Source organism: Sus scrofa, chromosome 14, assembly GCF_000003025.6.
Source record: "Sus scrofa isolate TJ Tabasco breed Duroc chromosome 14, Sscrofa11.1, whole genome shotgun sequence".
NCBI classification, from domain to species: Eukaryota; Metazoa; Chordata; class Mammalia; order Artiodactyla; family Suidae; genus Sus; species Sus scrofa.
Window position 1 is genome coordinate 33,674,982 of NC_010456.5, and position 21,225 is coordinate 33,696,206.

At 48.7% G+C, this 21,225-nt stretch overlaps 1 protein-coding gene across 2 annotated transcripts in view; it reads right to left on the reverse strand.

Annotated features, from left to right (window-relative positions):
• SRRM4 (serine/arginine repetitive matrix 4) overlaps window positions 1-21,225 on the reverse strand; it is a 165,318-nt gene that overhangs the window by 21,440 nt on the left and 122,653 nt on the right. For both annotated transcript variants that reach the window (XR_002338378.1, XM_021072457.1), the window contains exons 4-8: window positions 20,619-20,690; window positions 17,642-17,668; window positions 15,860-15,910; window positions 12,615-12,713; window positions 9,584-9,740 (exon numbers count right to left, since the gene is read on the reverse strand). Coding sequence is in view for 1 of the 2 variants with exons in the window: in XM_021072457.1 (XP_020928116.1) it covers window positions 9,584-9,740; window positions 12,615-12,713; window positions 15,860-15,910; window positions 17,642-17,668; window positions 20,619-20,690 (406 nt within the window). In the remaining variant the exon portion in view is untranslated. The remainder of the gene's footprint in view (window positions 1-9,583; window positions 9,741-12,614; window positions 12,714-15,859; window positions 15,911-17,641; window positions 17,669-20,618; window positions 20,691-21,225) is intronic.

The following is a 21,225-nucleotide window of genomic DNA, read 5'->3' on the forward strand; positions in this document are numbered from 1 at the left end:
TAGTGGTGTCTCCTTATTTCCTTTTCCACTTGCTGCTATTCTGGGAAATCAGGTTAAAACCTGAACCTGAGGTCTGTCCACTCATATACAAAAGGGCTGCTGGCCCTTACAGGGACTCTGTTCAGATGCTAGAAAGGCATTCCCTCCGCATCAAGAAGTGAAAAATGGTGCCTCCTCCGGTCAGACAAATTGGAAAAAAGATCCACCTTTCTCTGGGCTGAGATGGCCCCATGTCAGTCTGCATAGCTTGCCTGACAAACGGAGGGCAGGGGGGTTGAACTCCAAGGCCAGCTGCCCTCGTACAGGGCACAAGCAGCATAAGGCAACATTCCTAGCAGTTCCTGGATACACAACTCTCGCTCTGTTTGATCTGCTGTAGGATTACTTTGAAGGCCCGGAGGAGAGGTGGTGGCCTGAAGACATTCGTTCCCGCCTCCCTCAGCTGACCTCTCCTGGGTTTGTCTTTCCCTGTCTTGATGGGCTCTGTCTCTGTTTCCAGGTGATAGAAACATTTTCAACACTCATTAGGGATGTCTGGATGGTTTAATGGCCTCTTAGCTTCAGATTCCCCCTTCTCTAGAACTCTCCATTCACCCCACACACAAAGGAGGAAAGATACAACTGAGGGGTGGAGGGGGGGCAAGGGCATATTGTGGAGTGTGTGTGTGTGTGTGTGTATGAGACGCCATCATAATGCAGAAGAGACCTTCAAAGTCAAGGACAACCCAACAGGCAGAAAACAGAGGCCCCTGTGCTTTTCCTTCTTGTGCACACCTCTCATTTCTAAGGGTCTCCTTCCTAGTCAGATACTCACTCTCACTTTGTCATGGAAGATGCAAATGGTTGCCCACTGGACACTGATATGACAGGACGGCTCCCCCCTTACCCCGCCCCGTCTCCTCTTATGGATAATCGGCCTCTCCCTAGTCACCTTTGCGTTCTTCTTCCTCTGTTAGGAACTTCTCTCCTGTGCACGTAACTGCTCTCTGCTCCTGTATCCCCAGCTTAGCTGCAAAACGGTCTCCAATTCGCCTGCTGGGAGGTGTCATCCTGGACCCACCATGATCCAGGAACAATGCCTTCATGGTACCCGGGACCCCTACCTAAGACCTAGGACCCTCATACCAGGGCTTTTTTCTGTGGTCCACTCTCATCCCTTCCTCCATCTCAGCCTTGCCTTTCATGTCTTTACAGAGGTCTACTTTGGGGGTTTGGCAAAAAAAATCTGCCCCTGGAAGATGTGCTTAATCACCAAGTGAAATAATACCTGTTTTGGTATGGATTCTCCTAGCAATGGAGACAGGAATTTGAGTGCTAGAAGTTTATTTGGGAGGTAAGGAACCTTTGTCGGGGAGTAGGGCACAGAGCTGGGGGAGAGAAGGAGCCAGGTAAATATGCGTTATCAACCCAGAGGCCTCTGTCTTCTGCATGTCAGGATGCCCTTGACTTGAACGTCTCTTCTACATTATGGTGGCATCACACATGGCGGGTGGCTGCAGAACACTCTGGGAACCAGTACAGAACTGGCTCCAGAGTGCATCCCAGCCAAGAAGGGAGCTGGGATACTTATACATGAATTCCTTGACACTCATGGGTTACAGGCTGTACCCAGGGGTGTCAGTTCTCTAGTAGGTCCAAACCGCCTGACGGCCAAGCACAGTGGTCTCTGGCAGCCAGATGACATGACCTGGAGGCTGGCAGTTGGCAGTGTGTGAGGAAGGGTGAGGGGGTAAATGGCCAGCCTCTGTCTCAACACCCCAGATCACCCCTGCAACACCAATAGGCCAAGTTATGCTTTGTTTCAGATATGCTTTCTTTAGGCCCCTTAGGGGCCAAACAAATTTACGTTGGACAGTAAATCTGCACAAGCTATCAACCTGGTAGACTGGGGCAGATTCACATCACAGCCCGAATTCTAGTTCATGTTGAAAAAGAAGATCTGGCCAGACTGAGCTGATATTCCTGCTTGGTCATCACCGGCCTTGTGAGCAATTGCTGCCCCTGTTGACCAGGCACAAGTTCTCCTGGCCATGGGGCCCAACTGGGTCCCTGCAGCTAATATCTCTGAGCTGCCTGGCCCCCGAGGCATCTCAGTTGGTGACCCTCTGGTCTAAGTGTTGGCTGATATCTGGATCTATGTGAATGCAGCACAAAGTGCCTCCTGCATGGCTCAGCTCTCCCTTCCAGAACTAGGAAATGGACTTCTCCATTTTCCTCCCTGCTGCCTTTCCAGACCTTCTTGGACTTTGTCAATGAAAGGAACCAGGAGCCGTATCCAGACCCCAGAGCCATCACAAGCTCTTCACAAGCTCTTCCCTTCTCGGTCAGGATTGCCAATTTCAGATTTTTTTTTTTTTTTTTTTAAAGGGCTGCCCCAGCGGCCTATGGAGGTTCCTGGGTTAGGAGTCAAATCAGAGCTGTAGCCACAGGCCTATGCCACAGTAATGCAGGATATGAACTGAATCTGTGACCTATACCACAGCTCACAGGAATGCTGGATCCTTAACCCACTGAGTGAGGCCGGGGATTGAACCCATGTCCTCATGGATACTAGTCTGGTTCTTTACTGCTGAGACACAATGGGTACTCCTCAAACTCAGATTTTTTTAAGGGACAAAGTGCTTTTCCCAAACTCATGGCCGTGGGGAGAAAACAAACGCCTCTGTTCCCTTTATTCCCTGTTCACCCTCCAATGCGAAGCTCCAATTTTCTTTTCCTCTTGGACTCCTAAGCTGGCCTCTTCTCATTCCTTAATACATTCTGCATCAACCTTGGATTTTTTTTTTTTTCTAGTAAGTAATTACACCCCCCGCCCCAGACGAACTCCAGCTCCTGGTGTTTCAACTGGGAGTCTCTCTCAGCCCTCCAGGGAAGCCGGCACTGTTATTTATTGTTTTTGTTTCAAATCATTATTTAATCAAGAACGGGGGAAAAAAAGACAACCTCTCACTTACACTTCAAAATTTAATTTCAGCTGAATTCTGAGATCAAGAGGCAGCACGGCCTAATAGGTTACAAAAATACAATCAAGAAGAGAATTCCAATTAAACTGAACAAGTCCATTTACTGAGCTTCAAATGGCCCCATGGAGAGAGATGGCTATAAATTTTTTTTTTCCCTCCCTGCCATATGGGGGACTGGAAATTCTCATGTGAATGTAGAATTGCATGGCAGGGCTTTTAGCTAGAGGGTTTTGGTTATTTCTTTAAAAAAAAAAACAAAAAACCTTTTGTTTCACAAAGACATTGAGTTTATTTTTCTTCCTTTGCACACTAATTAGGAAGACAGCAAAAGAATGGATTCATTGACCTGTTAGGAGTTCATTTGAGAGGAGGTTGGGGGGATGGAGAAAGAGAGGGATCTGCTGAGGATGGTGGAAAGATGACAAACTAGGGCCCAGGGAAGTGGGGATCTCACAGGGCTGGGCACTGAAGTTGACCTTGGGCCCAGGGACATGGTCTGGCCTCCTCTCTCCTTCCATCAGACAGCTGAAGGGGCCTGGCAGCTGAAGCCTCATCATTTCTTGGAAGCCCCCCTTGATGGCCCATTCATTCTTGAAAATTTCTACATGGATCCAGTTAGGCAAATTTTCCACCAGTCCAAATGGAAATGATAAAAAAAAAAAAAAAAGTTCTATGGAATGAGTTTTTCATTCAGCTGAATGCATGTGATATAAAGGCTTATACTTTCTTCTGAGGCCATGCCTGTCCTCCCTCTTCTGATGGTAAATGTTCCTTTCATTACAGAAAATGGTGGTTTTCTTTTTTTTTCTGCCCTTGCAGTAAAAGTAAAAGTTGACAATGCTGTTCCACTTTCCATTAAAAAAAAACTTGGTCCACAAACCTCTGAGTATCAAGCCCCCTTCTTCTGCATTTTAGTCCCTCTCTTCTTCTAACCTACAGTAAATAGCATTGGCTAGCGAGTCTCAGTTTACCCAAGAGCCCAAAGGCTTTTGCAGAATGTGTGAGAAGCTGGGTCAAAGGTCAGAAGGCTGGGCCATCCACCTATGTTCACTCAGCCTCATTTCCCCCATTTGCAAAATAAGAGGCAGACTTCTGTCCTGCAACTCTCCTGGGGTTGTTCTGAAGTTCACCTGAGACCTTGGATATGATTCAGCTTTTTGAGGCTGGAGATACTTCAAAACCATTTCTGGGTTTATTGGGAGCAAGTTTAATTAGGCTGTTATGATGACAAATCCTAACACTAGCAACTACTGTATACAGTGTTAAGTCCCAAGCATCAGATCAGGCTATATTTTTCTCACAGAACAGAAGCTGCATAAAGATGGAAACCTGGTCTGTCTTGTTTGCTGCAATTCACCATGTGCCTGGCACACAATAGGTGCTTCATGCATCTTGAAAAACTGAATGGACACCTTACCTCACTCCACCCTCATGACCACTCTGTGAATTAGGTATGATTATTAGTTCCGGGTACAGAAGAGGACACAGAGGCCCATCAAAGTGAAATGACACAAGAGAGGTCAAGTAATTAAACACACGGACTCTGAGGGCAGACTTTCTGGGTTTGAATCCTAACTTCTCCATTTAATAGCTGCCTTTTCCCCAAGTCTTCTAGGCTGGAGTTTCCTCCTTGGAAAATGAGGATATCAGCGGAAGCTTCCTTGAATGTCTATTATAAGAAATACATGAGGTGACACATGAAAATAATTCAGCCTAGCACCTGGCACATAGTAGGTGCTCAGGAAGCATGAGTGATGGCTATGACACAGACTCCCAGGGAGATGAAATCAAGAACTCTGGAGTGTCTGGATCTGTCCCCAAACTCCTGTCTTTACTACTGTCCTTTCCTGCTTCCTCCTGGTCACAAATTTGATGAGGTCTTCCTTTACAGAACACACATTCTGTTTTTTTGTGGTATCTGTGCAGGTTTTTGTTGGCGAGGATTAGGGCAACTGTTGGCTCTCTGGAGGCAGAAGGAGGAGAAAAGGAGACTGCCCTCTCCTTAGTCTAACATTAGTCTAGATCATCCCCCTTCCCATTCCCCCTCCAGTTAGGGTGGACTTACAGAGGACACCACACTACAAGGAAAGGACTTTGCCAAACCTTGGGGTCACCAACCTCTCCATCATCCAGTTGTCCCTCTGGCCAGCAAAGTAAACTTCTGAGAAACAAGCCATGGTTCATATTAGCTCCCCTTCCTCCTAGGTGGGCTACTTACCTAAGACACTTCACCTCTCTGAGCCTCAGTTTTCCCCTCTGAAAAATAATGATAATAATGGCCCCGACCTCAAAGAACTGTTCTGTGAATCAAATGAGGAAAAAAAAGACTATAACTTATGTGACAGTGCCTGGCACATAGTGGTATTTCCCTCTCTTTATTCATCAACCATCTTAAGTGGGTGAACTCCTATCCACCCTTCAAAGCCCAGCTCACATGTTCCTTTATTGGTAAAGTCCTCTCAGACACCAAGACCTCTTGGTCCTTCCTCTGTGGTCCTCCTACATATTGTACTTGCTTCTATCACCTCTGGGGGTGATATTCAAAATATTCAACAACTGTTTGAGTATGTGTACTGCCCCATCTGAAGGTAGCTGGGCTTGGCACTGAAGGGCTGTCAGGTATCACTCTTTAGCTGCTGGACTATGAGAAGGTCCAGAAGCTACCAGGGAAGGGAAGGAGTGGTTTTGTTGACTGAGGGACAGGCAGTAACAAGCTCTATTTATCAACTGGCGTGCAAGTACTTGAACAATGGAGGAGGTAACAGTACTCACAGGCTCATTCTCAGCTCTAGTGACAACGCATCCTGCTGTATTAAATCCTACTTATCCTGCTGATGACTAGATGGTGAGGCCTGGAATTCAGGAAGAGTGTTTATTCATCTCTCTGATTCCGTAATGTCTTGAACAGAGATGACTGAGGGTAGTTTAAGACCTCAGGTTCAATGCCTCATTCATTCCTTATCTACCCTCATAGATAGATAAGGAATGAATGAGGCACAAAGGGTTTTGATGCCTTGGGACCCTTTATTTGAATTTCAGCTCTGAGAAAGCCAGAGCTTTGGATTACCTTTAGCTCACCAATTGGGATTTCAACAAGACATAACGCATATTTTCATATTCATATATGCAAGGAGCCCATCTTGATGTCATATGCCCATCCTTGATTTTTTTAAAGAGCTATGCATATGAGATGCCTGAGGCTTAGAAGAGCCCCCATTCTTTGGCTCCTGTTCACCTCCAATCCCATCTCCAGCCCTGGGATTCTATCTCCATCCTGACTCCAGTCTTCCTTTCCACTGGCTGCTTCCACTGGCTGGCTTCTCAGTTGTCACCTCCTCTGCCCCAACCTCATGCTGGCCCTAATGCCCTTCCCTTCCTGCTTACCTCCCATCCTATCTCGACATTCATTGTTGTGCATTGTCTTTCACACTTTTCACATTGTCTGTCTTCCTCATAAGAAGGTACAGGCTGTTTGTTATTCACTGGGTCCTGAGAGCCACATCAGAGCTGACTCTTTATAGATACTCAGTAGATAATTGGTAGATTTGGGCAAGTGATTGAACACGTGACTCAATGACAATAACTTTGCTACTCTCTTAGGCAGAAAGCTTGGAAACATCTTGGGGCTGACACTCTTGGGAAAACCTTTGGTCCCACCTGGCATCCTCTTCCATCCTTGCCTGTGCAGGAGAAGATGAGAGAGAACCCAGCATGGACAGCACTCAGAGGATGCCCCCAGGAGTCAGGCAGCCATGAGCAGGGTGGGGCTAAGCATTTGGGCTGCAGCTGCCATGGAGGATGGGAGGAAACTGAGAACAGGGTGAGCAGGGGTCCTAGCTCTAGTCTCAGGTCATCCACAGACGAACCTGGGCCTGGAGCCATTCTGCTATTACTCTTACTCCACTGCTACTACCAGTGTCGCTACTACTGTTGCTACTGCTATTACCATTGCCAGTATTAATACTACTGTTGCTTCTGTCCATGGCCAGCAACTGTTACCTAGCATCCACCGCTCGCCTGTTATAGTCTAAAAGTCTTACTGACATTGAGTCACTACATCCTCCCAACATCCCTCTCATGAGGTAAGTCTTTTTTTTTTTTAATGCTTTTATCCATATATATATATTTTTTCTTTTTAGGGCCACACCTGCAGCACATGGAAGTTCCCAGGCTAGGGGTCAAATCGGAGCTGCAGCTGCCAGCCTACAACATGGCCACAGCAATGCTGGATCTGAGCTGTGTCTGTGACCCACACCCCAGCCCATGGCAATGCCGGATCCTTAACCCACTGAGCAAGGCCAGGGATCAAACCTGCATCCTCAGGGATACCAGTCAGGTTCGTTACTGCTCAGCCATAAAGGGTACTCCCTATCCTTATAATTTTAAAGTATAGTTGATTTACAATGTTGTGTCAATTTCTGTTGTACAGCAAAATAACACTGCTCCTATTTTCTGAGTTTCACCTCTGTGCCAAGCACTAGGCTCAACCGTTTACAAAATTACTTTGCTTTTGTTCCCAAAACAAGACTTTTGCAGAAGAGACTTATTATCTGCATTTTTTAACAGATGAGGAAAGTGGAGCTCAAAAAGGTTTAAGTAACTATCCCCAGTTCAGAGCCAGCCTTTGCATATCTAATCATAATCCTATATTTTTAACAACTCTGACTTGCCAGAGCCCATGGAAGTCATTTCTTTCCTGTGAGTTCAGGTCCTCTTTGAATCAGGACATTGGGTTGGGTGAGCTCTTAAGGCCTCTGCCTTCTAGGTATGGATGAGCTTTCTGCTCTTCTAACAGGGGCTGGGCCCACAGGGGACATCAAGACTTTAAGAACCAAGAGCCAATCTAGTACCTCACTAGCTAGTGTGGGAGGACTACAGTTTGGGGGGTGGGAGGGTAGGTGAGGATCAACATTCAGCTTTTTTGCAATATCTTGGACTGACCCATTAGGAAACCATCCCAGAGGTGGGAAAACTCAAGTCGGCTGCTCCCAATGGCACTTTTTCATGACGGTCAGTTGGGGCCGCTGTGTAGACTGCCACAAAGACCATGACCAGGGAGAGGGGGTGGCTTTTACTAACTTAAAAAACATTTTTCCACCTCTTATTGCTTGTTTTTAAAAATTTATTTCTACTTTTGCAACAATTCCCCCGGGAGCCAAGTGGCCTAATCATGCTCATTTTCCAGTTGAGGAAGCTGAGGCTGGGAGAGGTAAAAGGATTTGTCCAGCCAAACCAAGCCTTGAGCCCAGGCCTCCAGACTCTCTGCCTTACTGGGAAGAACTTTCATAGGATATTCATGGATGGGAGAATACAGGTGAGCATTTTTCACCTGCAAATATTGAGCAAATGCAGGTATCTCTACAAAGGAGGGGACTGGGATAACTTGTGGGTGGTTCCTGCTGCACAGGGGATTTGGGCAAAATTAGACCTTGGTGACATAGACTGCCTTGGCTGGTAGAAAAGAGTTTCCCAGAATGTACTGCAGATAATAACTATTGTGTCAGCCAGACCCAAGCAGTGTTTATCACCCCCTTCTCTTCTTAAACCTCCCAGCAAGAACCCCCGAGCTTCTCCCTACTTCCACCTCATCCTTTCTAAGGGAACAGCTCTCTGCAGTTTTCAGATTCAGTCCTAGCTAGAGGTGACGGGACCCTTCCCAGTGGTCAGCTGCAAGTGCAGGCCACATCAGTGTTGAATCTCCTCCTGTTTCTGCATCTGTCCCTTTAAAGTCCACAAAAGGCCTTCGAACACTTTCTGTTGTTGGAGGTCCCCAACAAGCCCACATGGACATAGTCTGATCTCAAACATAGCAAGGAGAAAACTGAGTTCAAAGAGGTGAAGTGACTTTCTCAAAGCCACACAGCCAGGAGTGGCCAAGCTGGGACCTGAGTCCAGATCCAAGTCCAAATCCCTCACTCAGTAAACCTCCTGAAATCACATTCCAGCCCCTCCTTCTTGACCTGAGGGACCATTCTCCGATCCCATTCAATGCCGGGTTGCAAAACTGGATTCACTCTTGCTCTGCTCTGTGGCTTTCCTCTGGACCTTAACCTTTCTGAACATTGGCTTTTCTGTCCCACCTGTGGAAGGGAGGAGTGAGGGTGGCTGCGTCCTCAACTCCCTGTGACTTCATGTGGACGTGAGAGGTCAAGTGCTATCAGCTCCTTGGAGGAAAATTCTCACATACGTTCAAGGCCATGTTTACACAAGTGAAATCAAATCCTGGATGCTCAGACTTCATCATTGCAAAGCTAGGCTGCCTCTGTTACAACAAAGACCCTCCTCTTTTCCTTCCTTCCTCCCCAAAGACCTCCCTACAGTGTCTCACACATGCCTTCCTGCAGATGTCACTCTGGAGACCAGTATGTGTTTTCAATGCTTCCAATAAAAAGCCTGGGTGTTTTGGTTTTTCCCCTCCCCCTCTCCCCCCCAAGTCCCCAAGCCGAGTGCTGCCAAAGGCTGGCGAATGACCATGTAGTTATCAATAAGGAGGTCTGAAACCAGGGGGGTAGTTGCCCGCCACTGAATTGAAATGTGTCATACACTGCCCTGAACTTGTGCCTCCACCTCCCCCCAGTGTCACGGCCAAGACAGACAGAGGAGGCTGTGTGAATACTTACTACACCCCTGGCCGACAGGAAGCTGAGCATCTGGAGGGGCTGGCTGGGCGGGGGGCTGGACCGGGCCTCGGGGCTAGCCTTGTAGAGGGTCTTGGAGCAGCGACGAGAGTGCCTTCGGTGGGACTTCCGCCTTTCCTCGGGGGACCGGCTGCGGTGCCTGCGTGTAGGGGAGAGAGACCTGAGGGTCTTTGGATGGGGAGCTTGGCAGACAGGTGGCTGAAGGACCACCAGGCTCTGAGGACAAGAGAGTGTGTTTGGGTGCGTCTATTTGAACTTCCTGTGCATCCTTCCCTCCCGCTTTAGTCCGTTCATTCATCTTCTCATTTGTTCACTTGATAAATGCTTATTCATGTACCTGGCACTGCTCAGGAGGCCAGGGACACAGCTATGAAGACAGAAAAGGTCCCTGTTCTGACTCATCCTGTGTGCCTCTGTGATCGTCTTTTCTGCCTGCCTGTCTGTACGTGACGGGGTGTACGTCTGGGTGTGTCCATCTGTGTTTTCATGTGTTTGTCTACAAATATAACCACGTCGATCTGTGTGTCTTTGTGTGTGTGACTTCACCATCTGTGACACAGAAGCATCTTACTGACTGTCACCCAAAACTTTTGAAAAAAAAAAAATTTGACAGAAATGACAGAGATACCTTCTGCAGGCTTGTCAGATCTAGATCTGGCTGCTGGTCTGCAGTGGAAAAAGCAAAGGAATCTGACTCCTCAGAAAGGGTGCATTTGGACTCTGCATTAGCTACTGGTTCTCAGTCACAGAACTAATAAAAATAAGACCTTATGGATTTGCATGGCATTGTAAACCCCTCTGCAGGCTTTTCCTGTACAACTTGAAGACATATAGACAAGGCAGGCATTCCTTTATCTTCAGATGAGAGAGCTGAGGCTCAAAGAGGTTTAGTGACCTGCCTGAGGTCACACAGCTTGGACGTGGCGGAACAAGGGCCCCCGTGGGAACAAATGCCTCTGGTTCTCATGCTGGAGTGTCCCTCTCTGCTGTGGGGCCCGAGTATCATTCTTCCACTGAGTCTGTGACCCGAGGGTCAGCTCTCAGTTGCACCCATGCCTGTACTCAGCCCAACAGGTGCTGGGGAACTGGGGCTGCAGCACCCGCAGATGTGACAGCAGAAGGAGGGCTGGAGTGGGGGCCTGAAGCGGAAGCTCTTTCTGAAAGAGATAAGTCTCGGAGAAGGACGAATGCAGTGTTCAGAGGGTCTCCAAGCAAGCCCTGCACTATCCTCCGGCCCAGGCCTAGGCTGCAGGTGGGGGGTTCCGGCTGGGTCACACAGACCTGGGCGCCAGGGTCCCAGTTCTGCCAGTCACCGTGCCCTTGCTCGGGTCCCTTTGTCCACCAAAGCACAGGTCTCTCAGCTGTACATGTCAGTAGCATAGCTGAGCTGAGCGCCTCAGTGCCCTCCCGACAAGGCCACTGTGAGCACCCTGTACTTGAACGAGCCTCGTTCCCATTCTTTGCAATGATGCTGCAACGCACGCCCAGGGAAGTGGAGGATGTCTGTGTCCAGGGTATTAGAACCTATCATGAGCGTGTGGTGGGGAACTCTGGGGAGCATTTAAAGGATGGGGGGTTTGTTCTGGGCTGGATGCTGTCAGAAAGCAGAGGTCATTCTTGGACTGGGTATCTTCATAAGTCTTAACCTAGACAGAGGGGAGATGAGACTGAGGTCAAGGCTATGGTCACTGAAGAAGCAGCTGGATCTCCTCCAGGTTAGAGAGATGCTGGTGTCACTGTTGGATTTTGGACAACGTTCTTGCTTCATCCAGGCTCAGACCCGATTACAGAAGGCTCTTGTGTTTGTCTGCATCCCTCAGGGTCACAGAGTACCTCACTGTGTGACAGTGATGCTCCTTGACACTATCGCTATTCAGTGGGAACACCAAGGCTACGTGATGTCATGGGCTGAGCTTCTCCTTCTCAGATGTTTTCACACTTGGCTCCATGTTCACATCACCTGGGGAGATTTAAAAATCCTGCTGCTCTGTCCTCTGCCTCATCCAGATTAGATCAGAATATCTAGAGGTAGGATCCAGGCACTGGCCTTTTAAAACAACGTCCAAAGCGAATGCAGCACAGCCAAAACGGAGTGGCTCTGGTCCAGCTCATGGTTTTATTGGAATGATTAGGAGAGAGAACGTATTTGAAACTGTACCATGGTGCCGGGTTCAGAGCAGACTTCAGGCAAATATTTGTGCTCCTCCTCCTTCCTCTGGATATTCTGATTTAACTGGGATGGGGTGGGACCAGGATAGCGAGATTTTGAAATCTTCCCAGGTGATGTAAACATGTACCCAAGCAGGAGAAGCACTTAAGAAAGGAAAGGAGCCTCTGTCATGCAGAGGCTGGTCTGGTACCCTCCAGGGGACATTCCCATGGGACCTCAACAATTTCAAACATCAACATCAATAGAGCTCTGCTCCCTTCTTCTTGTTCTTCTCACCCACCAGAGCCTCTTCTGCCTTCTCAGGCCGGGACAGCCAACATGTCAGCATAAAAAGGGTCCAGGTCAGGAGAAACAAGTTTCAGAAGGGCCTCAGAACTATGTACTTTGCACCGTGCGACCTTTCATAGGTTGCTTGGCGTCTCTGTGCTTAGAACAACTCTTAGTGATGAGAAAGCCGAGTGGAGCCTGACTTTCCAGTTCAATCTGAGCTCTGTCACTTAGTAGCTTGGTGCCCAGAAAATTCCTTCCCCTCTCTGTGCCTCAGTTTCCTCATCTCTAAAATGTGGATAACAGTAGTGCCCATCTCGCTGGGCTGCAGAGGGGATCGTGCGGTGGATACCGTGCCAGGGGCCCTGAGGAACCCGTGTGTTAGCAAGTCCTGGGACTGGTGTTCCTGGAAGTGGAGGCGGCAAGTCCTTGGGCCTGCAGCCTTTTCTCTATGAGGAAGTGACCACAGCTGCCAGGGAAAGTAGCTTGGCAGTAGGGACAGTGGGAGGCAAAGCTGATGGTGAGGGGGCTCTAGGTGGTGACCGGGGTGGGGAGGTGCTTGGGGCCAGGGGTTACCTGCTGTCACAGCTTGAGGAACGGGATTCAGAGCTCTGGGACCTCGAGGGGCAGTGGTGGTGGCGGTGGCGGTGAGACTTTCGGGGCCGGCTTCTTGATCTTGGGTGGGGAATGGTTGGTGATGACAAGGGAGGAATGAAAGGAGAGAGAGAGAGAGAGAGAGAGAGAGAGATTGATTTAGATCTTGTGACACATTATTCTCCTGCACCCAAGTCACTGTCCCTCCCAGAGTCCTGTATCTCCCCACCCCCACCCCCACATCACCCCTCTTCCTGCCTGTGTAACTGATTGTTCTGAATGCAAGTGGGCGGAAAGGGGTCCTCTGGGGGAGACAGCCTGACTCTTGGGGCTCTGCTGGAAGCAGAAACATCCCCTCCACTCATCACCTCTCTCTTGCCTAAGGCAGGAGTCTCCATTTCAGACAGTTTTTTGAGCCAGTCAGATACCATAACATGTGAATCAGTCAGGCACTTGGAAAATATCAACTGAAGGGCATCAGCTGAAGAAAGTGGCTTTGCCTGGATCTTCGGTGGTGTGCTGCTGGATCTTCTCATTTCCCAAGCAAATGTAGAAATTGAGATATTTATGTAAATTATTCCTATCTTATAGGGAAGCTCTTTTTTTTTTTTGAAGACACTGTTTGGGGGCAAACAAAACACATTAGCAGAATACATTAGGCCTTTGGGCTGCCAATCTGTAACCTCAGATCTGGAAAATTAAATCTGGATTCTTAGCATGGAGTCAAAAGCCCTCTTTCAGAGTGAGTTACCAACATCATTGACAACAAAAATGACAGTGCCAATAATTGCTGCCACTAAAACTGGTATTATAACAGGTTACTTCAGCTCTCTCTAAATTAAAATAATGACTGAGAAGTAGCAGTAGCAGGGACAGTGGTCCCTGAGGATGTACAGGGGATGTCAGTAGTTTGGGCCAAGTCAGGAAGCCAGTGGGAGCTAGAGATGATTCTATCAGGAGGTACGATGGTTAACCCAACAAAGGACTCAGAGATTCTTGCAGTGTCTTTGTCAGACCATATCCCTTTTCTGTTTAAAACCCTCCCACTATCCTCATGTCAAGTCCAAACTCTGACCTTGAACCCCCAGGACCTTCAGGAGCTAGCTCCTGACTAGCTCTCCAGGGCATCTACAGCCCTGGTTTGAAAGGCTCAAGCAACCTCCAGATGCTCATGTTGTGGCCCAGGAGTTTCCCAGTTCACGAAGTCCCAAGGATGGTGGTGATGATGGCAAGTAGCTTGTCTCCAACACACACTGTGCCAGGCACTGTGTTCCAAGCATTTTCTGTAAATGGACTCATCTATTCCTCATAACAGCCTATGAGGTGGATTCTCTTATTACTCCCATTTTACAGATGCAGAAACTGAGGCAGAGAGTTGAAACCACTTGCTAACCTGCAGCCTGAAATGGGTACATCCATCCTTACCCTCAGCCTCGGGAGCCCCTCCCACAGGAAGCCTCCCCTCACTCCCAAGCCCTCTTTCCAGCACCCAGGCTCCCACTGTGCCCTGGGCTTCCATCGGCCACTGCTGTGCTGTGACTTGTCCCATGTCTGTCCCCTGTGTACTGTCGCACTGCGGGCTCCTGAAGGCTGGGAGGAATATTTGCCTACTCTCTGTCCTGGGGCCTATGCAGGGTCTGCTGTCTGTTAGGGCCTCTCTAAGAGATGCTGAATAAGAGGAGGTCAGTTACTCTGATGGTCCTCTCTTTAAAAGCAGCCTTGGCCATGGGTCGTGGTATGAATAACCACCTTGATCTCAGGGGCACCTCGTTTTTCTTGCTTCTCCCTTTCCTGACTCTTGCTGTTTGGCGCTCACAACCTTTTTCATGTCCTGCTAGTGATTCCTGAGACTCATCTAGCTCTTGGTGCTGGGCAGGGTGGCCATCTTGCTGACCTCTGGCAGGCGATCTGTGCCACACTGGCGATCCTCCCAGAACTCTTAGGGTCTGGGCCCAGCCCCGGCTCAGGGACTGTCTCTACTGCAGTGCCACTGGACAAGTGATGCTGGATGCTGATATCTCGGGGAATGGGCACTCTGTCTGTGCCTAGTGTGAGCATACACCCAATACAGTTGACCAGTGACTGCCTCTGGAATTGAACCAGCTTGATGATGGGGAAGTTCTTCCTAGAGTTAACTCACAGCTCTACTGCTTCCTTCTGGAGTGTTCCCCAGGTCCCAGGGTGGTGCCTGAAATGCCCTCTTTTGCACTGACCTTGGGTGAAGAGGCCCTTCGTGCCAGCAGAGCCGGGCGCCCTCCCTCTGCACTCTGCCTCCTCTTTTCCCTCCCCAGCAGCCTGCTGCCTTTCATCCCAGTGCCTTTGATTCTCACTTTAGAAGCTTCTTGGCAGGAGATAAAATATTAGTTGATTGGAAAACACACGCACTAACATTTGCAAGGGTATAAAGTAGGTGGGTTGTGACCAAATTTACTTTTAATTTGGCTGGGAACTGAACTCTGCAGGCAGCGCTGGCTGATTTGAATTTCTACTACCTGCTATAAACCGTGAACCAGCTGGGGCCCGAGGAGGAAGGTAGGGGCTCCACTCTTATCTCCATGCTCTGAGCCCAGTGGCCAGGGCCGGACTCACACGCATGCGCACGACCATGCCCCCGTCCCCACTCATGCTTGCACAGCACACGTGTGCCCAGGTAAAAGCCACACTACCTCCTCCCTGTGAGTAATAAACAAGCAATGCACACGCAGAGGGCACGGGACCATCACACAGTAGCAGGCAGGCCACCTGCATGCACAACATTCAAGCTCATGCTCACATCAGCACAGGCACACATAATGCATTCGGGTGAACACAGATGTACACTGCACACACACACATACTATGCACCCATGTTGCACACAAGTGTTTGCACGGGGGAAAAAGTACAGATATTTACAAACAGGTATACATCCATGTACAAATATGACACAACGCCCACGCCGGCACACAGAATTCACACACAATGGGCACGCCGGGCACACACGTGCACACTGCTGGGTGTCATGCACCACAGACACACATGCACAGACACAGCACACGCGCTACCTGTGCACTCAGGCACGCCAGCCCCACAGCTGCAGGTCTGCACACAGCTCTGTCTTCCCCTTCCCTCTGGCCCACGCCCTCTCCCTTTCTCTGTTTCTTTGGCAAGTCTTAACACTCTGGCCCTTCTGGGCTTTCAGTCCCCAGCTCCCCATCTGGAACATACGTTCCAGGTGGAATCTACTTACTGTTTTTTGTGCCTCTTCTCTTCCCTTCTTTTGCTTTTGGGGCTGGAGGAGCTGAAGGAGAAATAGCCTATTAGTGGAAAGATGCAAAATTCCAGCAAATGGTTAAAATGAAGTAGTTAAACTGCTTAACCCATGGTGGTCCCTGGATCCAGGTAGTTTGGGAATGGACCCCGATCATTTCTAACACCAGAGTGGTTGCTGCCAACATTTTTACCCAGTGGATTCAGCCAGAGACACCAACCACCGCGTAGAGACGGAAGTAGGGGGATGGAGGAGGCCAAGCTCGGCTTTGGTAGCTTAACGATAACGGTATAGTAAAGCGAATCATATCTGCCATTTTGTGAGGTTTTATTACCAGTAAGCACCTGCTGATACTTCCTGTCAGCCATCTCATTTCAGTCTCCTACAGCCTATGGGTAGGGGCATATTTAATAAGCACTCATTTTACAGCAGCAGAAACTGAGCCTCAGAGAGGCTAAGACACTTGACCAGGATGACACGGGGGGGCTGGAATGTGGCCCCAGACCATATGCTCCTGGGGCCCATCTTGACTGTTGTTCAATCAGTTTCTTAGAGAAAAGAGCAGACCATCCAAGGAGATATTCTAAAGCCTCCCAAGCTTGGCAGATTCTGAAATGTTCTGCCCATGAATATTCAAGTATCTGGGGTTTTTTTGTTTTTGTTTTTTTTAACTCGGAGTGCTAGGATGTGGGTAGAATGGAGAGTGATGACTCAGGGTCCCAGAATAATCAAATGGAGGACCCAGAGGGGGTTCTGCTATTGGATAGTTCAAGTCAGACCAGCTTCAGAGGGTCACCAGGAACACATCACGGGCCCAGGTCCTGGGAAGGGAAAACCTGATTTCCTCCAACTGAAATCACATCTTGACATTAGCTGTGGGGTTTATCTCCCTGTCTGGGACTCGGCCTGGGCAGTGGAAGAGCTGAGGAGAGGACCTCACTGAAAGATCCAAGTTCACATCCTGGCTCGACACTCAGTTGCTGTGTGACATCCAACAGGGTACCTGTCCTCTCGAAGACCCAGTTTCCTTGACCTTGAAATGGGGCCACTGCTCAAGGTGTTGGGCTGAATGGACGGATGACATTGGTAATCAGTGTCTCCATGTTAACAGAATGAATGAAAGGGCTTCACACTCTGCCAACTGCTGGAGTTGGGGCTATTGCTATCAAGGAAGACACTGTGGGATGGTGACCCTTTGTCTGACAGATCTGGTTTTGCATTTTTGGCTCTGCCACTTTCTGACTGGGTGTCTGCGGACATACCTGCCACACCTCCTATCTGAGTTTCTTCATCTGTGAAATGGAAATAATAAAGATCTCCTCTCCATAGGGTCATGTTGGGGATTGATGAAGATGAAACACATGTATATGGACAGGGCTTAACGCAGGATTAATTAACAGTGAACACCCCATAGGTGATAGCTTTTTGTGCTCGCCCAGTGTTTCCAGGACACTAGAACTTGGCCTCTGCCCCTCGGCTAGGATCTGGGAAGGCTTTGATGGGTGACTGGGGAGGGCATTTGGTAGGAGCTGGTCTAGCAGCAGCCATCTGGCCTGGAGGAAAGTGCAAGCTGGCTTGCAATTTTTAGGGAAACCAGTCCATGGGCCTTCATTTTGGAGGAAACGAAGGCCCGGGAAGGTGAAGGGGGCATGAACACGGCAGGGGGTGGGGGGGTGATGGGAGCTTGACCCCACACTCGGCCTAAACCTGGTTAGGAAAGCAGAAAGCCAAGGAGACAGCCAGAGGCAGCAAGATGCTTACCTGTGCCTTCTCTTCTTGGAGAATGACCTGATTGAGGGGGAGAAAAAGGAAAAGAGAGAGAGGAAGGGAGGGAGAGGAAGGAGGAAGGAAGAAAGGAACAGAGGGAGGGAAGAAAATAAATATAAGTGAGTCTGAAGTTTCTTTTCCTGGGATGAATGCATTTGTGATCATGCTACAAGGGGGCCGGGACACCTGCTGAATCCTCCTGCTCTTTTAGATTTGAAGATCAGATGGGAAACAGTGGTTTGCATTTGGAATTTCCAGGTCAAAACCTACCAGTGCTTCAATCCTCATCCAAATTTGTCAGGAAGCCTGTCCTGGATAAGGCCATGTGAGGGGGCCAGGAGCCAGTTCCTCTGCCTCTACCCTGTGTCCTCTCCCCAAGTCACACTTTAGTCTTTTCTCCCCCTACTTGGGGATCCATCGTCATCACCATTATCATCATTTTCATCGTCATGGGAACACCAGCTTCCATATGTGGAACTCTTACTGGGGGCCAGGCTCCATGCTAAGCATCTCTCACACACAATCTCATTCAATCTCCCCCCCAGACCTGGGGAGTACGACTAACAACCATTTGACCAAGACACTGAAGCTCAGAGAAGTTAGTTAAGTTGCCTAGGGCCACACAGCTTCACCTGTGTAATTCTGATTCATTCCTCAGAGCTCCACTCAGGTGTCGTCTCCTTTTTGGATCACTTTCTAATCCTCCCAGGCTGGTTTGGTGCCTCCTCTCAAGGCCTAGGTAAGGTTTTTTGTTTTGTTGTGTTTTGTTTTGGCTGTGCCTATGGCATATAGAAGTTTCCTGGGCCAGGGATCAAATCAGAGCTGCAGCTGTGACCTATACCACAGCTGTGGCAACACTCGATCCTTAACCCACTGTGCCAGGCAGGGCATCGAACTCATGCTGCCTCAGAGACAATGCCAAATTCTTAACTCATCATGTCATAGTGGGAACTCCCCTGGGTGAGCTTCTGCGCTTAGCCCCATTATAGCACAGACCTCTGCATACTATGATTACCACTTTCCCCACTAGAATGTGAGCAACTTGAGGCAGGGGCTAGGTTCTGGTCAGTTCTGTACCCAGAGCCCAGAATCCTCATTCCTGACATACAATGGGTATTCAATAAACAGATTTGGAAAACGGGGTATTTTTTTAACCCTGAAGGTTAGGTGATTGAAGGGAGGAAAAAAAAAAAAAAAAGAAGAAGCAGCTCAATGCATCCTCTACCCCCAGCTCCCATCTCCAAAAAGGTTAACGAAACATTTCAGATGAGATCAGGCGCATTCGGGGTGATATGGCTGCAGACTAACCAACTGTTTCAAGTACTCAGAGAAAATGGACTAGAATTAGAGTGGTGCTCAGTAGATGAGGGTTTGGAAAGAATCGGCAATAGCGTTTGCTCCCCTAATTCCCCATTTTACAGACCTCCTTCCCTTGAAACCTCCAACATCCTCTGGGCCAGCCAGGGCCAGCAGACAAAAAGCCTGTTTCTAACCTTCTGGCCTATAGACTCTTTCTCACGAGAAGAAACCCTTGAATGAGAAGCCACTTGGCTTCCAAGATCCAGATATAGAAAAAGGCTTCCACTTCCCACCCAACCCCTCAACTGGGACAAACTGCTCAGCATAGGTAAGTGGCAAGTTAGTCATCTACAATCATGGGCAGGCCCTTGCCTCTACAAAGGACCCTAGGTTGGGAAAGGTTTCAAACACCAGATTAACAGCCGTTCATGAAAGGGTTTGTGTTGAGCACAAACGCAGCATCCACCGAATGATCAGGCAGGTGGTGAACAGAATCAGTAACAATAAAAACTGAGTGGAAATCACTCTGGCACAAGGGCTGAGATTGTGCTCACACCCCCGGATGGGGAAAAGCCACGTGGGGGCAACTTTGAACCTGGGGTGAGATGTGGGGGTGGGGTGGGGGACCCAAATGACCTCTTACCTTTTGTTCTGTTGTGATTGTTTAATTGCACAAGTAATCCACCACCGAGGTAGGAAAATTGGAAGATACAGATCAGCAAACATAAAATGTAAACCACTCTTTCCCTGTCACCCACAGCCAACCACAGCAAATATTTTAACTTGCAAAGACAGCATCAAACTCCCTGCCCCAAGGGGCCAAACAGGCTTTGACCATGTGTGTAGACGGAGGGAGCTGGCTGAGTGGGGACCGTGCAGACCAGAGTACCCCTGCTCTGCCCCAAAGCACAGCAATTCCTCAGCTCCAGCTGAAGCCTGCCTGTGGGAAAACTGGCCCAACGAAGAGAGAGCTGCTGATTTTATAGAGGAGCTGGAAAACTGATTTGGGGATGGCAAAATCTTTCAATTACAAAATGATGGCTTGGCCCATGAACCATAGACTTGAGATCTCTGGTATATAGCTTTCTTGTCTTTAAGAAAAATAATTCCCCATAAACATACCCGAGGGAGCACCTTTAGAAATGTGTGTCCAGTTCATAATGCCTCTTAACTCCTGTCCAGGGGGGTGACAATCCCAGATGGCATGTTTCACATGACCCATCTTCTAGGACATAATTAGACCAACCAGAAAAGTCTCTTGGGAATTTGGACTAAAGAAGAAGACAGAGATTCAGTGCTTTCTCGTGGCTGGGCCTGCAGCATGGCGAGATGGGCCCGGGGTGCAGGATTCACGACCCCCACCCCCACCCCCAGAGGTTGTGTCAGCTTTCCACTCATCAGTTCCAGCCTCTTAGAGAGGCCTGGCTGGTCCCTGAGATATTCCTGTGTCCTTAGAACAAATCTTCCTCTGGCCCTAGTTAGCACTGGTGGGTCTGGTCCTTGCAACCAGAGTCCCAAGTTTATACGAGATGGAAATACATGACAATACATAAAGGAATATTTGACGTAAATGAAATGATAAGCTTCCATGTGACCTTCCAGTGCCATCCGCTGCCACCCCAGCCCCCACCCACCGGGGGCATCCCTGTTGGCAAAGGAGAGAGGACAGTACCTATGACGCTTATGTTTCTTGGAACTTTTCTTCTTCTTTTTCTTGACGGGCGATGGGCTATAGGATGGGGACCTGCCATGAAGGGGAGACGCATTTTCAGAGAGAGGCTTTGGAAGGCCAAGGTTGGTTTCATACAGACCCTTCTCCAGCCCCCACACACAGCCTCAGCTCTTCCAGTAATACCCATCAAGGAGGATAATTAGTCTGCATTTGTTTTCAATGTTACCGTGGTTTTCATTTAATTAATTAATTACTTTATATTGTTATTATTATTATTTTTTGCCTTCTAGGGCCTCACCCGTGGCATATGGAGGCACCTGAGCTAGTGGTCAAATAGGAGCTGCAGCTGCCAGACACAGCCACAGCAATGAGGGATCCAAGCCACGTCTATGACCTACACCACAGCTCACAGCAAGGATCTTTAACCAGCTGAGCAAGGCCAGGAATTGAACCCACGACCTCATGGATACTAGTTGGGTTCATTATCACTGAGCCACAATGGGAACTCTCTATTTTTATTTATTTTTATTTATTTATTTATTTATTTATTTATTTATTTATTTTTTTTGTCTTTCTGCCATTTCTTGGGCCAGTCCTGCGGCATATG